The sequence below is a fragment of the Poecile atricapillus genome, chromosome 5, assembly GCF_030490865.1.
Source record: "Poecile atricapillus isolate bPoeAtr1 chromosome 5, bPoeAtr1.hap1, whole genome shotgun sequence".
Classification (NCBI taxonomy): Eukaryota; Metazoa; Chordata; class Aves; order Passeriformes; family Paridae; genus Poecile; species Poecile atricapillus.
Genome location: NC_081253.1, coordinates 25,640,547 through 25,655,919, shown reverse-complemented (window position 1 = coordinate 25,655,919; position 15,373 = coordinate 25,640,547). Strand labels below are relative to the sequence as shown.

At 47.3% G+C, this 15,373-nt stretch overlaps 1 protein-coding gene across 4 annotated transcripts in view; it reads right to left on the bottom strand.

Annotated features, from left to right (window-relative positions):
• Positions 1-10,174: 10,174 nt before the first annotated feature.
• Positions 10,175-15,373, bottom strand: part of NRP2 (neuropilin 2) — an 89,228-nt gene continuing 84,029 nt past the window's right edge. For 2 of the 4 annotated variants that reach the window (XM_058839453.1, XM_058839454.1), the window contains exons 16-17: positions 14,277-14,345; positions 10,175-13,657 (exon numbers count right to left, since the gene is read on the bottom strand). In XM_058839453.1, coding sequence (XP_058695436.1) covers positions 13,353-13,657; positions 14,277-14,345 — 374 coding nt within the window. In that variant the 3' untranslated portion in view covers positions 10,175-13,352. The remainder of the gene's footprint in view (positions 13,658-14,276; positions 14,346-15,373) is intronic. The other 2 variants (XM_058839455.1, XM_058839456.1) reach the window with 1 other exon arrangement.

The following is a 15,373-nucleotide window of genomic DNA, read 5'->3' as shown; positions in this document are numbered from 1 at the left end:
TTTAGGAACGTCCCAAATTCCCTACACAAGGAAACAGCCTTAAATGATTGTCTGGCATCTGCTACATACATGTGGGGCCAGCTGTGGTACTACCTCCCCTTTGCTCAGCTGGGGAGCTTGATGGGAGGTGTCCCCGGAGGGGTGTGAAACATTACTGGACACCTCTAAGCAGTCTCCCCAAAAATACAGGCTGGCTAGGGAAGCAGGCAACAAAGAGAAGCTGCCATCTCCTGTGAGCTTCTTAATTTCATCAGCTGTGCAGGGCTGCTTCACCACGCAACCCCCCCGGCATGGGATCAGGAGGAATTAGAGATTTGATCCTTGGGAAGGGCTGGGGGAATGTCTTACAGTGTGAAACTGGAGGAGCTCAGCTTGTTTAGCTTATTAAAAAGAAGATCAAGAGGTGACTTAATTGTGCTGTGTGAGGTACCTTCATGGGGAGAGAAAGGCAGGTATTAAAAAGCTGTTTAATCTAGAGGAGAAAGGCATCGCACGAGCCCGCGCCTGGAAGCTGAAGCCAGACAAATTCAAATTGTGAATCAAACAGACCTTTAAAAAAGCGAATGTTAATAAAGATTAAACTACCCAGGAGAGCCATGCATTCCCTTGCCTTTGATATATTTAGACACAGACAGGACACATTTCTGCCCCATACACTTGAGCCAAGCAGGAGTTACCGGGCTTGGTAAGGAGTAATTGAATGCCAGCCGTGGCCCTGCATCAGGGAAGGTCAGGTGAGATGATCTAATGGTCTCTGCTGGCCATCAGTGCTCCCATGCCTGGAGGCTGTGATTTGTGTGCCTGTGATCAGGCAGCTGGCAGGGACACAGCTCTACCAAGAAAAATCAGTGGAGTAACACAAGGAACGTGGCACTGTGTCAGAAGGGATAAGAAGACAAGTGAAGACTGATGTGTATGTGGAGAGTCAAAATACTAGAAAGGAAAAGCTTTTAGCCAGAAAAAGGCTTTTTATGAAAAAATCATTAGCAGACATGTAAATTTTTTGTGCTTAGTTACCCCTAATTTTCCGCACAATTCATTAAGAATAAAACCACCCCTCAAGTTTCATGTTGACCACGAAATCAAGGCATTGATATGAAAGTCTTATTTAGGGAAAGACAAAGACAAGTCATATCCCAATTTCATGTAAGTAGGCTACAGTGAAACAATACCTGAAAACCTCAGAGAGGCCCAGGAGTGGCTCAGGAACCACTGCTCACTTGGCAATGCTAAAGTGTGTTGTGAACTTATTTTCTTCTTTATTTTTATGAGCCGCTCCCCAAGGCTGGCAGTTGAGTACGAATGCAGAAAGGAGCTGCTGTGGGTTGTCTCTCATAATTTTTAATAATATTTGTATTCTGCAGAGCTTATCTCCTGCTCTGTGCCCTGAGTTCCTGTCCTGGCCCTGGGGATGGCCTGCCCAGAACAGGATTCTGAGATGCAGCACAGAAGTGTGGAGGGATGCACTGGGCCTCAGCTGCTCCCAGGCTAAGTGATGGGCTCCTGCAGCAAAGGAGGGAGCCCGAGAGAGGATCTTGCTGAGAAGTTGTTGTTCAAGGTGCTTTTCATAATATTTAAAAAATGTGTTTGCTTCCGCTTGCAAATGTTCAAACATCTTTAAAGTGTCTGTGGTGCCAAGCTGCTTCTCGCCCTGTTTCAAGAGAAATAAGCTTTCTTTAAAGAAAAGGAGCCACAAAAAGCGCAGCGAGCCCAAAGTTAACAGCGAGCAGACCGAAACTAAATTAACACCAGCAAGATTTCAGCTGCCCCTCCGAAATATTGTGTCTCACGGCAAAGGGTCTGCGAAAAGATGGGAGAACAGATTGCTTTAGCGCATCTTCTTGGTGTCTCTGCAGCACAGATGAAGCTCAGGCTGGGTCCCCTTCCCCTTGCCAAGCCTTCAGTGAGGACTCACAGCCCCCAAAAGTGGACATTTGGAGGGGCAGGCTCGGCAGTGCCATGGACACCCATGGATCCAGCACCACAAGGGGATGCGACTTGGGACACTGTATCCAGAAAGTTTAGAGAAGCATCACCTACAAAACCAGAGTGTGAGCCCAAAAAAGAAGCAGTGAAGGCAAGGGACAGGGAAGGAGAGCCTGGTCCTTCTGCACTGCCATAAATTGGAGGTGAGAGAATGGGAGCGTTAGTTGTTGGCCATGGTGTCACAGCTCCGTGTGGATTACATTGGCCAGCTTCAGTGATGAAAATAGGCAGCCAGCAGTGAGTTCCTCTTTGTAACAGAAAATAGTCAAAACAGCTTGAAAACTATTCATAATGAGAGCTCTGAGAACAGCCAATTCTACACACACGGAGTGAATACTGTCATTAAGCACTCTTTGGATGACAGTCCCAGCAGTTCATTATCCCCCATCACTGCTTGGGGAGGGCGGTGGAGGAGAGAGGGGTAAATTTTTTTCAATAATCCTTTTTTTCTTTTTTCTAAATTAATCTCCACTGTAAAGCAGAGCACCAAAGGAGCAGTATAAAGGCAGCATCCTGCCTCACCAGTGACCTCTGAGGCTGGAGCGTGGGGCTCTTGCAAAAACCAATGCCACCAAAAACACAGTCCCAGCCTTGATTTTATTTAATTTGCTAATGGATTGTATTTATCTTTTTTTTTTTTTTTTTTTTTTGTATGGTGTCTGGGTGTATCTTCTTCCTCTGTAAGTGCAAACAAAAGTTTAATTTTAAGACCCTAGATAACACTTCTGATTCATATTAGGCAGCGTGTCCAGCAGACGTGAGCTCCAGCCTCACCACCCATTCACCATGAATGATGCAGCAGATGCTGGGAGCCTCCTTACCATGTGAAGATACTCCTCTGCAGGTTGTGCCTTCTTTGTGTGGATGCAGGTGGGTGTCTCAGGCTGTAACTGTGAAGCCCCTCTGCGTGGGGACTGCGGGGCAGGGGGACATCCAGGAGGAACAGGTCTTCCTGTCCTTGTCCTGCAGTGGACCAAATCCTGTAGTTCCCTGTGCTTAGGGAAGAGGTGCAGGATGCTGAGCTGGGTATGGGAAAAGGTCTGGCAGCACTGTCCATGTTTGCAGGCCATGCCAAAGTGTATCCTGCCTAGGCTAAATGGGGATGTCAACTAGAAGTGTTTTATAATTAGTTTATAATTAGCCCCTTCTTGGAAGAAGTGTTTGTTTCTGTCAGGGACTTATTACAATGCACATTGGGTCTCCTAACCAGAGGTTTTTAGGATGTGAATATCCCTGCATGCCCAGAGGAGAACTCTGTGCCCTTGCCTGGTCAGAGGAGCCCAGTACCCTACCACTGCCATCCAAATTCATCAGGGCATCCCTTGGCATCAGGAGGAACACTTGTTAAAACTTGTGCAAATATTTCCCCAGCCTGCAAAGTCACCTGGGCAGCTGTGATGAGTCACTGTGGCTGTGTGTGGCTCCCTGCACTTCATCAGCATTATCTTTGCTTCATCTTCAGTATCTGAGGAAAGCATCATAACTTATTCCGGAGTCAGAATGCTGAATCTCTTCAATTCCAGCAACATTGCTGTGTTCACAACCTTGTCATTATCCTGAGGCTGATAACCTCAGGCAGAGGTGTTAATTTTTTAAGTCATTGAGCAATGTCCTGCTTGTGACACTGGATATCCAGAAATACAAGATACAGGAGCCCTTCCCATCCTCCCAAATCACTCACCAAACCCTCTACCTTTCCACCCAGCCTCACTGTCCTCCTCAGCCCTTGAAAGAGATCCTGATTTAGAGCTGCTCAGGTCCCATTACAGCCCCCTGCTCATGTGCTGTGGTCTGGCATCGTTGCATGGCACGGACTGCAAAGCACTATTGGAATGATTTTATCCAAGAGCAGTACACTGCTTGTTCCCAAGTGTGGCACTGCTCTGTTTTAATGAGCTTTGGACATGGCATTGTCAGCAGAGCCCTGGATGTTTGATGATGGCCACTGGGGATAATTAATCCAGTGTGTGCCCAGAGCCCTGTGCCTGCCTGTGGCCCTGGCTGAGGCAATGCCAGCTGGGGCAATGCCAACAGCACGGATGGGCTGTGGCTGAGATGTGAAACTGCCTTAAAGGGGCTGACTGTTACCCATCTCTTCCTCTTAAATTGAGGCTAACGTTGTTTCTAAACTCATAGTCTAACTTCTTCCTTTAGAAAAAAGGAAAAAAGATACTATCCTTGAAAAACAGATTCCAGGTGGGATTCTGTCACTCACTCCATGATGCTACCAGGCCCAGATTAGGATGCTCCTTGCTGATACGTGTCTGCACCTGGTGTCCACAGAGCTGGTGGGGGCAGGGGTGGGGCTCCTCATCCCAGGGAAAGGGCTCATGTGCTTTGCACCACCCCCTTCCTGGAATCCCCAAGGCACACAGCCTCATGGGGGTGCCTGGGGAAGGGTTAACTGTGCTGCTGCCTTTGCCTTTGGCCACTTCAGCATGTTTTCTTCATGTTTGTCCCAGCCCTTTGGAGTGTGCTGCAGCTGGAAGGAACTGCTTGAATGGCATTAAGTACTTGTGTATTTGAAGTTCAGAAAAGAAAGAGTTACTGAGATGGCTTTCCCTTTCCAGGAGGAAAGCCAGAACTGGAACTGTTTTTTTCTTCCTCCTTCTTTCCTCTAAACCAAAACAGTTTTTAACTGCTTCACCAGGTAACCACAGCCTGTGTGTCAGAAAGAGCCATGGAAAACTCCTTCTGCTTCATAAAATTGAGGTGGCACATTTGTCACCCTCCTTGACACAACTGGTCTGCCATGTGTTGGCAGGGAAGTGGCACCTTCCTGACACTGGGATTTTCTTGCAGTGGCAGCAATGGGCAGTGGTAAAGGGACAGCCTGTGGCAGGAAGTGACACAGCTTTGCTGCTTATCCCCATCCTCATCCCTCAGATGTGCTTTTGGCTCAGGGTGTTTAGGAAGGGTCACCACCACCTGGGAAAGCACCCCCGGAAGGCTCCAGGCCAGGCTCCCATCACCCCCCTTGTGTGGGTGCACAGGAGGGATGTGGTGAGCACAGGGATGGGTGCCACAAGCCACATCTGCTTGGCTGAAACAGCGTGTGTCACCCATAGGGAGCACCAGGCCTGGTTTTCTATGTGTTTGCAGAATATCTCCTCATCCAACAAAATAAATAAATGGATAAATAAGAATTGCTGGGCGAGATGTGGTGGCAGGGTGCCAGTCTCAGCACAGCCAATTCATTTTCAGTTCTCATTAATTTGGACTGACCTTTGCTCACATTTCAACCATGAGCACGTTCAAAACAAGGCAGACATTTAACTCTGTTTTGGGCAACGTTACTCTAATGTGGCTTTTTTTTGCATAGCTCTCTCTTTTATGGTAAGCAAATGTACTGCCAACTTTTCTCTTGCTATGTACACCAGCGAAGGGAACCAGATGCTTTGTGTTTTCCTCCGAAATGTATCTGAATGTTGTTTTTTGTTTAGTGTTTCAGAGGGAGGGCTGGCTTACAGACAGCATTTCATAAAGCCAGTCCTCACTGCACGCTGTTTCCCAACTTACAGCGGCTCCTGGCTGCGGCTCCTGGCTGGATTTGCAGTCTCTCCTCACACAGTGTGGCAGCAGCCCTGAGGCGCTGAGGGGCTGATTCCCAGCTGTCCCACTCTCAGTGGGGCTTGGCTGTCTCTGGGGGAGACCCCACTGGAGGGGTCCCTTAGTGAGGTGTGGTGAAAGGTCAGTGGGCTGGGCAGGCTCATCCCACTGACTTCTTGTGCAATAGACCATCCACAGCCTGGCCCCATGCAATGGCCATGGCTCTTGAGGAAGCTCTGGGATCAGCCTGGAGACACATCCCAGGGGAAAAAATCTCCAGTTCAGTAATGGGGTTTGCTGGTCGTGGGGAGCAGGATGTGGGGTTATGGGGTTAGCCTGGTGAGTGCTGCTCTGCCTCTGGAAATGGAGGAGTTTCACTCCTGAAGACAGTGGGGCCATATGAGGCTGCCGGTGCCCTCTTTGCCAGGGAGCTCGAAGCTGGTGTTCTTCATGGTGGGGACTGCTCCTCCTCCTGTCCATGCAGACCTGAGCTGTTGAAGCCAACTCAAGAAATTCTTGTTGTGCAAGAAAATCATGCAGTCTTGGGCAAGATTGTCAAAAATACCTATGCCACCAGGGCAGTTCTGGCCATTTAAAATAATTTTCCTCCTCTACCTCCATCAGTACTTCTGCTGCTATTTTTATAATCACTCTTCTGCTTTCAACTCCTTATCTTCTTTAGCTTACCCTCTCCTTTTCACACTTCATGCCCTAAAATCTTTTCATCTTTTTTTTTTTTTTTTTTTTTTTTTCGTCTGATTGGGCTTTATTTCTTCTCCTCTGCCAGATTTATGTGAGTTGTCAAGTCCAGCAGCCGTTTGTCTCTGCCTGATGACAGACTTGTGTCCCACCCCCCTGTGAAATCAGATTCATGGCTGTTCTTTAAGGCCCTTTAATATTTTAATGCTCTGACTATAAATTCCATTTTCTCTAAGCTTCAATCCTTCTGCGGGCCTTCCCGCGGAGGGCCGGCGGCGGCCCCCCCGCTCTCCGCCGTGATTTGCGGTGTGTCACAGGCGGCGTTTGCCATGGCTTTGCTCCACGCACGGGAGAGGAGGGCAGGGGAGGGGAGCGTAGCAGGAATTCGCTTTTCCTTAAGCTCAAACGATTCTTCAAACCTTGACAGGAATTGACTTTTTTTTTTGCTTTCAAGACATGATTTGTTGTGGGCTTGTTGTGCTTTTTATTAAAATGCTCTCGTGGAGTGCTTAGAAAGGTTGGCTTTGCACAGCCTCTGCCTCCTTCTTTAATAAATGCAGCCTCGGCTTACAGTTTTTCCCTCTGATGTGTCAGCTGGGGGACTCGCTCTCCATCTCAAATACACCCAGACTGCTTAAATCATCCTTATTTCTCTCAGAGGGAAGAGAGACTTTTGCTCTCCAAAACTTTTCACACCCTAAGTTAATAAAACTTCTCTGCTGAAAGGGATGGATGTGACACTGTGCTGAGGATTTCATGGCCGAGTGCTGGATTATTGCAGTGGTGTAAAAGGCTCCCCAGCCTTGGTAAGCACATTAAATGTCTTCTTAAAATATGAGGTTGAAATGCATTTGGCAACGGCTGCGTTGCTCAACACAGCCCATCACTGGGGTGTCCTGTGCCTCTGCTGAAACCACTCTGCTTGGTAGCGTGCTTCTAGGGCTGCGAAGAGAGCTGGGCTGGGAGCCAGGGCACAGTTACTCTGTATAAACCTGAGAGACCATGAGGGCAAAAACAGGGCTAGAAATTTTGAGTTTTTGTAGAGAAGTCAAGTCTGCTATTAAGCATGAGATTGGCAGCTGATCCAAAGGGTGACAAAGCAGCCCTGCACTGCGCCAGGAGGGACCTGATAGGAAATTATCAACAATATCTGGGGCAGCTATTTTCTCTAGGTTTGTAAACATTTAACCCAGGAAATGCTAGCAAAGTCTATTGCAGCAAACAGTCCTGAGCCACCAGCATGGGCTGGCTCACCCTGCAGCCCTCCACCCACTGCTGCAGCACAGGGAAGTAGAGCTGTATTTCTTCCCTTCATTTTTGGCCAAGTTGGGAATAGAGCTGCTGAGTGTTTAATTCAGTGCTTTCCATTTCGGATATTAGTAGTGCAACTGAGTTATGACACAGGAGCTGAGAGGGGAGTCATTCTCTCTCAACACATTCAGGATTAGTTATTTTCCCATTAAACTGCTTTAGACACGGTGAGTTTGTTGCCTCAAACGGGTCACTGCATGTAACAGGAGTTACATAGATAGGAAAGCCTAGTCCTACCTGATTAGTGTGAGTGACAACAGGGACCTATTGAATTCAATGCAAATTTTGCTACAGATGTATACAAACCAAAACTCAGTGTCACCCTCTGTATTTACATCACAAGGCTCTACTGAGTCGCCACAGTAAGGCTGGAAGGACACAGCAGGGACAAAGCAGTGGTGATACTGGTTGCAGTCAGGTCCCCAGTGCCCAGCTCACCAGGAGTCAGCATCTGGGGGTTCACCAACATGTCTCATGGCCAGGTGAATTTGTCCATTTGGGATTTAAAGAGGGAAGATGTGACCTATTTTGATACAGCTATTGAACAGAGCCATTCAACTTTCATGGGAAGGGGCCATTGGGAGCTTCCCAATGGAGAGAAAGTGCCTTTATGGGTGCTTGTCATCATGGTTTAGGGGGCCTGGCAGTTATGGATGCAATGGACAGGCTCCCTGTGGTCTCTTCAGGGAGGAAGTGGAGCACCAGCCTCCCTGCCTGCAAAGTCATTGTCCACGGCAAAGCTAGCACCAGGTTTTGCTCAGTCCTGTTGGATGGCTGGCAATAGTGCCAGGCTCCAGGAGACAGAGGCGTTCTTCAGAGAGAGACAGAAGAGAGTGAGGCAATGGGAGGCTCTACTTGCACCTGCCTGCAATTAATTAATTAGAAATCCACTCATTAGCTCAGCCCCATGGCTCCCCTTACTGCCAAGCCCCCAGCTGTCCAGAGAGCAAGTCATTATTTGAAAAGATTTCCCATTAAATCCAAAAGAAAAGGAATATTTGAAAGAAGGGGCAAGAGAAACAGCAAGGGTGCACATACGATTGCAATCAACTCTAAAGGATGTGCTGGAGTGGCTGGATCCCCATCTTGGAGCAGCCCGAGAATGATGAAATCAATTTCATTAGCCTGCCCTGATTACGCTTGTGCCATGTGAAACACCCCCCATGGCTCCCCACTTGTCCGGCCTCTGCTTGCAGTGGGTACCTTTGTGTGCGTGGCAAATGCACCAGGGCACTCTGGGTCCCACCCCATCCTGCCGGCTCCATGGCAGCCCCATCCAAGTGCAATCCCAGCTTGTGCGGGAAAAAAACGCCTGAAGATTTCAATTTCCTGAAGTGGGTGCCTGCCTCCCCTTGGTACCCAGGCAGCAGCTTCAGCCCAGCTCACAGGCTTTTAACCTCAGCCAGAGCACACATCTGCTTTGCCCGCTGTGTTTCTATTACCTGCTCTCTGCTCCCTGCGTTAGCGGAGGCTCCCCTTAAACCGCAGTGATTTACAGGCGGTGTTACGGCACGACAGGTCTGACACTGATTGAGTCGCTTATCTGCCGTCTCCGTCCTGCTCTCTGACAGCCTCTCCCCCAGGTATCAATCTGCACATCAGTTCTTTATTCCTAGGTGAGAGGAGAGCTGTCAAGGTTGCAGCTACACTGTCATCTTCATCTAAGCTGCCAGCCACCCTTCATCGCTTAAAGACCCTCTGTAACACACAGACGCTTTGGGAGGGGGTCACCCTGTTGGAGATGGCAGCAAAATTTCATTTGCTCTTAAGTTGCCCAGAGCTTGATGGATTGGCTCTCATTTGTCAGGGTGTCCATAAATAAACAAGGGTTTCCAAGCTGTAGGTTCCCCCTCCACAGCTTCTGCTTTCTGCAGCCCTGCAGTGGCTCCTGGCTGCCTGCAACAGGGTACTGGGACCCCTGTGAGACACGAGGCTCCCCTGGGCCTGGGCTGCCACCAGGGTGGTGTGACAGAGCTGAGGGAGGGTGGAGAAGATAAGTATGTGGAGCCAGGCTTGGCACTGGGGTTTGCCAGAAGTCCCCACGGTCTTTGTGATGAAGAATAGGGCTGAAGCTGAACTTCAGAACACCACCCCCATCCCAGTCGCTGCTCACTTTGGCAGGACAGAAACAGGACAGGGATATGCTGGGATACTAGCACCTGTACCCTTGTGAGGTGGACAAACTGCGACAGGCTGGCTCCCACAAATGCACTTAAGTCCTAAATGATTTTTCTAAATGATTTTTAGCCTAAAACTGCACTCCTCTGTGGGATCACTGGCAGCACTGGGCCATGACACAGGGTGACAGGAAAGGATACAGATCCTTTGAGGTTTACTCTCAGGTGCTGTTTTTGGGCCAGAACAGCTTCCAGCCATCCCCAACTCTGATAGGAAATGCTCTGTGTGTGTGCACTGGGTCTGTGTTAAAACCCCATGTCACCTTGGTGTGCCACACAGCCTGGGGTAATCCGAAGGGACAGACAGTGCACAGCAAAGGAGAGCAGTGGGCACGGCCCTGTGTCCTTCCAGGTGCACCTCATTTTGCTGGGGCTTCTCCTACCCACAGCCCTCTGCAGTTTGGTCTCCTTGTTTCTGCTCTTTCATGTACAAGAAAGTTACTGAAACAAAATCTCTACCATAATGTTTATTAAATAGTAATTTTAAAAGGTTTTTATACAAATCATATAAACACAGTTTTATTTTTTGTTTCATTTTGTTTATCTGTTACACCAAAGAATCACAGTAAAAGCTCTTTAAGTCCGCAAGTCCTGGCTCAGCCAGTAAATGGTCAAATACCTTGAACTGCAAACCTTGGAAAATTTCCATTTCTGCATATAATTTCTTAATGGTTTAATTCTCGTGCTCACCTCCGGCACCTTCCCACAAAATGAAGTCACCCAGAACTACAGCCCGCCCATTAGCAACATGTCCTGCCATGGGAAGCCTGTGGAGGCAACAGCCCATTTAAGCAAAGGCATTAATGCCGATTTTTTGTTTCTTTGCTGAATTTCACAGAGGGAATTGCAATCAGCAAACCTAATCTATTTGCAGAGGAGGACACAATGAATTGAATGCACTGATGACTTTTCCCCCTCCTCCCTGTTGAAGTTACAATCAAACACAGTTTTCCGTATAACAGTAAAGCACCCGGCAGAGGTAAGTGAGGTATTGGCTGTGCAGCATTATCGGCCTTGTCTCGCCTGGCGAGCTCACACGTGGGCCCTGCCCCAGCTGCCAGGGGCGAGCGGGACGCGTGGGCTGGGCGCTTCGCTGGGCCCATGCCACCTTAGTGCCAAGGTCAGCAGTACTCTCCTGCCCCAGATCAAGAGATACATTAACACGAGTCAGTCCCACGGAATAAGTCACATACACGATACATACAGAGAATTCACGTGCGTGTGCAAACACACTATTTCTGAATATATGTATATATGAACTCTTCTCTCTGTACGCCTACTAGACACCATAACATCACCTTTTTAATTATATATTTTCACCTATTGTTTGCCTAAGTTGGTTTTTCTACTGTATGGTCCTTTTCCATTCATCCTTCCCCTCTCTGGTGATTTGATGGGGATAAAATCATTGAGCAGCAGCAATCCAGCTTTGAAATGGTCTGGTACATTTCCTCTCACTGCCTCTGTTTCTTTTGTACAGGAAAATACCCCAGTGGAATTTGTCTGTGAAAAACGCCAAAAGAAATAAGGTGATTCGAAAGGAGAATCAGAGACACATTTACTGCTGTTTTTGTTGGGTGCACAGTGTGAATTAAAAAAATGAAAGCCTTTGTGTGTGCGCATCTCTGCGTGTGTGTACGAACCGTGGATGTTCTGATGACGCAGCTGCTGTACCTGCTCCCCCAGTACACGTGCACCTTTCTTACAGCAGAGAAGGGTTTTTTCCCCTAAAATCTTGTTGTCTGAGGGAGCTCTTCATGAAATACTAGACAAATGTTCCTATTGCCACAGTACCAAGGAGCAGCTGTGGCACTGCACATGTGCCCATGCTCATCTCCTCTCCAGATGTTGCTTGTGTGCCCAAACACCTGGACTCCTGCAAGATGTGTTTGTGGGGCTGGGCAAACTGAGTTTCACAACACATCACACCTCTGTCAATCACAGTTGGTAAAGAAAATAATGCCATCCCTAACCCAAACTACTTGCTGTGTAAAATGTAAAAATCAGGACATGCCAGGTATTACCAAAGAGCCCCTGGAAAAGCAAACCCGGTGTGACAGAAAGGTTTCTTTTTTATGTATATGCAAGCTGATAGAGGTGATCCATTTGTACTGGACTGGAAATGAAGGCATTGGTTTGGGGTTCAGTATTTCAACCCTTTTTCTCCATTCAGTTGTTTTCACAATACTCCGCTCCCACAGCACAGTGGTAAGTGGAGAGGTACCAGCTGCCACACAATGTAGCCAGACCATTTGAAAGTAGAAGGACCAGATTTCTGCTGAGCTCTAACCAGCAAAGAGTGGTGAAGAAGAGCATTTTGTGGGGAAGGATGAAGGCCTCCCTTGCTGTTTGCTACAGCACTGATCATTAGCTGGAGGAAAATACTTCTAAGGCACTTGTTCAAAGTAAAAAAAAAAAACAACAACATAGCTCATAGATAGAACTTGGGGTTTTTGCTACTGAACAGGAGCAGCACAGCTTTGCTCCAAAGGGGATGGGGCAGCAGCTGTTTGGTCCAGTGATGCTGATGGCACCAGCTCACACCCTCAGCTCCAGGGAGAAGGGAGCACCAGGAAGGTGAGGGGGTGCCAGTGGGCACCATGGCCAGGCTCCCCAGGGCTGTGGGCATGGCTGCAGCCTCCTTCCCTGTTCATTTTCCCTTCCTGGCACTTTGGAGAGGCCTCAACACTGTACCTCAAGTCAAACCCCAAGTGAAGCCCCCTTTCCCAAAGCCATTGCCTAAGTGCCAGCAACCTGACAGGCTCTATCTTTTGTTTGCTGCAATTTTCTCATTATAGCAAAAAGAAAAATGGCAGGCTCAAGAGGGGTGGGAGATTCAAATAAAGGCCTTCCTGATGAAGGCCTCAGCTGTTGCAATCAAAGATCTGGAATTAATAAATGGCTCTTATTCACAAATCACTTTAAGGCTCTTCAGCTTCTCTCAAAGAGGTGCTTCTACACATAGGGTTTCCCTTCTATTTTCTTTCTTAATGATTTCAGAAAGCACTGTTGTTACTGTTGACAGTAAAGCCAGTATCCCACCTTTCCCCTGCTACCAGGAGAAGGAAAGTTGAAGGTAACAACATTCTTCCATTTTCAGGACTGCAAACTGCAGCTTCCTGTTCTTAGTGTGAAGTGCACAAATCTCAATAATGATATCTGGACGGAGTCTAAAATGGACAGGGGCTCCGTGTGTGTGTGTGTGTGTGTGTGTGTGTGTGTGTGTGTGTGTGTTATTTCTAAAGAAATCCCTCAGCCTTCTCAGCAAGTTACCAGAGAAAGGAGGTGGGAAATAACAATCAACATTTAGTTTCTTACATCCAAAAGGTAAACCAGGCTCCCTCACCACATCCCAGCCACTCACATCAGCAGAAAATGAAGATGAACCAACAAACAAGGGGCTCAGTAACCCCTCTCACCCGGCACAGTCTGGTTTGCAGGAAAGCCACTTGGTCGTGGTGGAGTGTGACCTGGCAACAAGACCTGGTGGCAGGAGCACTGCCTCCCCTCACTCCTGCTCCCCTTGTTTCCTGTTATGGCATTCAGTTCCCATAGAAAACAGCAAAAGAAGTACCCCCCTGCCAGCCCACCTCACCAGGCACAATGCCAAGGGTGATCCCCAGGCACCCATCAGGCCTCCGAGCAGCACTTCTGATGGTTCATCTTCACCTTGTGCTTGATGCCATCGTACAGTTCGAAGTTGTAGTTCTCCAGTGTGGTGGAGCTCCGAGAGGATAGCCCAGCGTATGAGCACGTGCAGTAGAGGAGCAGACCAGCGCAGATGGCCCCAAGAAGGACACCAAGGGAGCTCATTGCTATAATGGTCACCAGGATGGGATCCAGGGTGTAGAGCCAGCTTTTCTCTTTGTCCAGCTTCGGGGTTCCTGGAGAGTTAGTAGAGAACAGTGTGTCGTTCCTATCCGATCCAAAGTAATCTGCAGCAGAACGGGCACTTATTATCCAGGGATCACTTTTTATTTCCCTCTCGCCTTTATACGTTTCTTACTTGGAGCTGTGATGGCTTTACAAAAGCTAAAGTATATATATGGGAATATCTCAGCAGGATTCACTAACCCAGATCTAGAAATATTGCGAAGCACCAAGTTACCAAGAAAGTTAGGTACCCTGATTCACTTTTAGACATCAGACTGTTGACATAGCATACAAGCATTTTACACCCACTGAAACTCTGGCCCTTCCAGTGCCACTAGGTTCAAAACTATGGAATCAATCTGTCACCGGTCTCAGACTTAATTTTCTTCATTTACAAGTCAAAATGCCATGCAAGCAGGAATTAATGCTTAAAAGATCAGTTTCACTTGTCCTAACACAAATACAATATATTGACTTTGCAAGGTTGCTGGCTGTTGAAAAAGGAAAACAGGAAAAGAAAACCAATGCCTTTGAACACTAAGCCACCACTTCAATGTATGTTCTCAAGTGAGTTCTAGCTCCTAACATTACTAAAACTGAGGTTTGTGAGTAATTTTAGCATCTGATAGTGAAACACATGCTACCACAGCTGAATTGTCCATGTGGCATTTGGATACCAACCTGGATCATCGTTGTCTTCGAAGTCTTGCTCAGAGCTTGGGAAGTCATCCTCCATTCTTGGGAAGTTTACTAGAACAACAAAATGGGAAGCACTGTTTATTAAAAGAGGCCTTCTGGGGGCATCATTGCCACTGGCCACCAGATGGTGAGACTGGCCAGAAGAAAGTAATTGTTAAACTGCTACATGGCTTTTCCATGTGGAAGGAGGAGGAGCTCTTTTTCTTCCCTTGGCCAAAGTCAATGAAGGCTCTTGCACACTTGAGAGAAGAGGATCTTCACACTACATCACATTTCACAACCACCAAATCATCAGCTTTTAAGAAGAAAAGAGACTGAACGAAAAGCAAAGAAACTAGACAATTTGAATAGCACTAAAATATTGTCACTGCTGCCTCCATAATGGCCATAATTCACTATTAACATGCTCACGGGTATTACCCTTGCACCTTTGAATAGGATCTTAGTGCCTGTCGTTATTTGCCACTAATGCTGGATCCATTTAGCACACACTCTACTTTTCATCTTTTCCCATATGTCTGACTGGATATAGAGCTTCAATGACCCAGTTCCTATTTGAGTTTCAGATAAATTCATAGTAATTTGAGGAATTTATGTATCTTCATTATATGTTTTAATGCAAAAGCTGGCTGAAATGGAGAGAGAGGCAAATGGGTGTCCATATCTAGGCCCTTATGTTAACATTTCCCTGGACCAAATTCCTTTTAATGGTGACATTTCTTTCTATTGTTCAGCATAGAGCAAGGACGAGTAACCAAATGCACATATTATAATCTGAGCAGAAGTAAGTAATTTTCATGTGCAGTCTTCCTATAATTTTCTCTGCATACAGTTACCATGGCTCTTTTCCACTTTTCCAAAAGAAAATGTCTTTTCGTTTCAATCTGTGAAGAGTTTTCAAAGCTGACTGTAACTTGGGGTCCTCAACTGAGAAGGTGTCTAGAAATGATCAGGAATGCAAAAAATCAGGGACTAGAAAGCGATAGAAGTCACACCTTGGAAGTAGTTGCGGTTGGAACCAAGATTACTTTATGTCTTGCGCCAAAATGTCAAGAAGACTTTAAAGAGGTAACTTATAA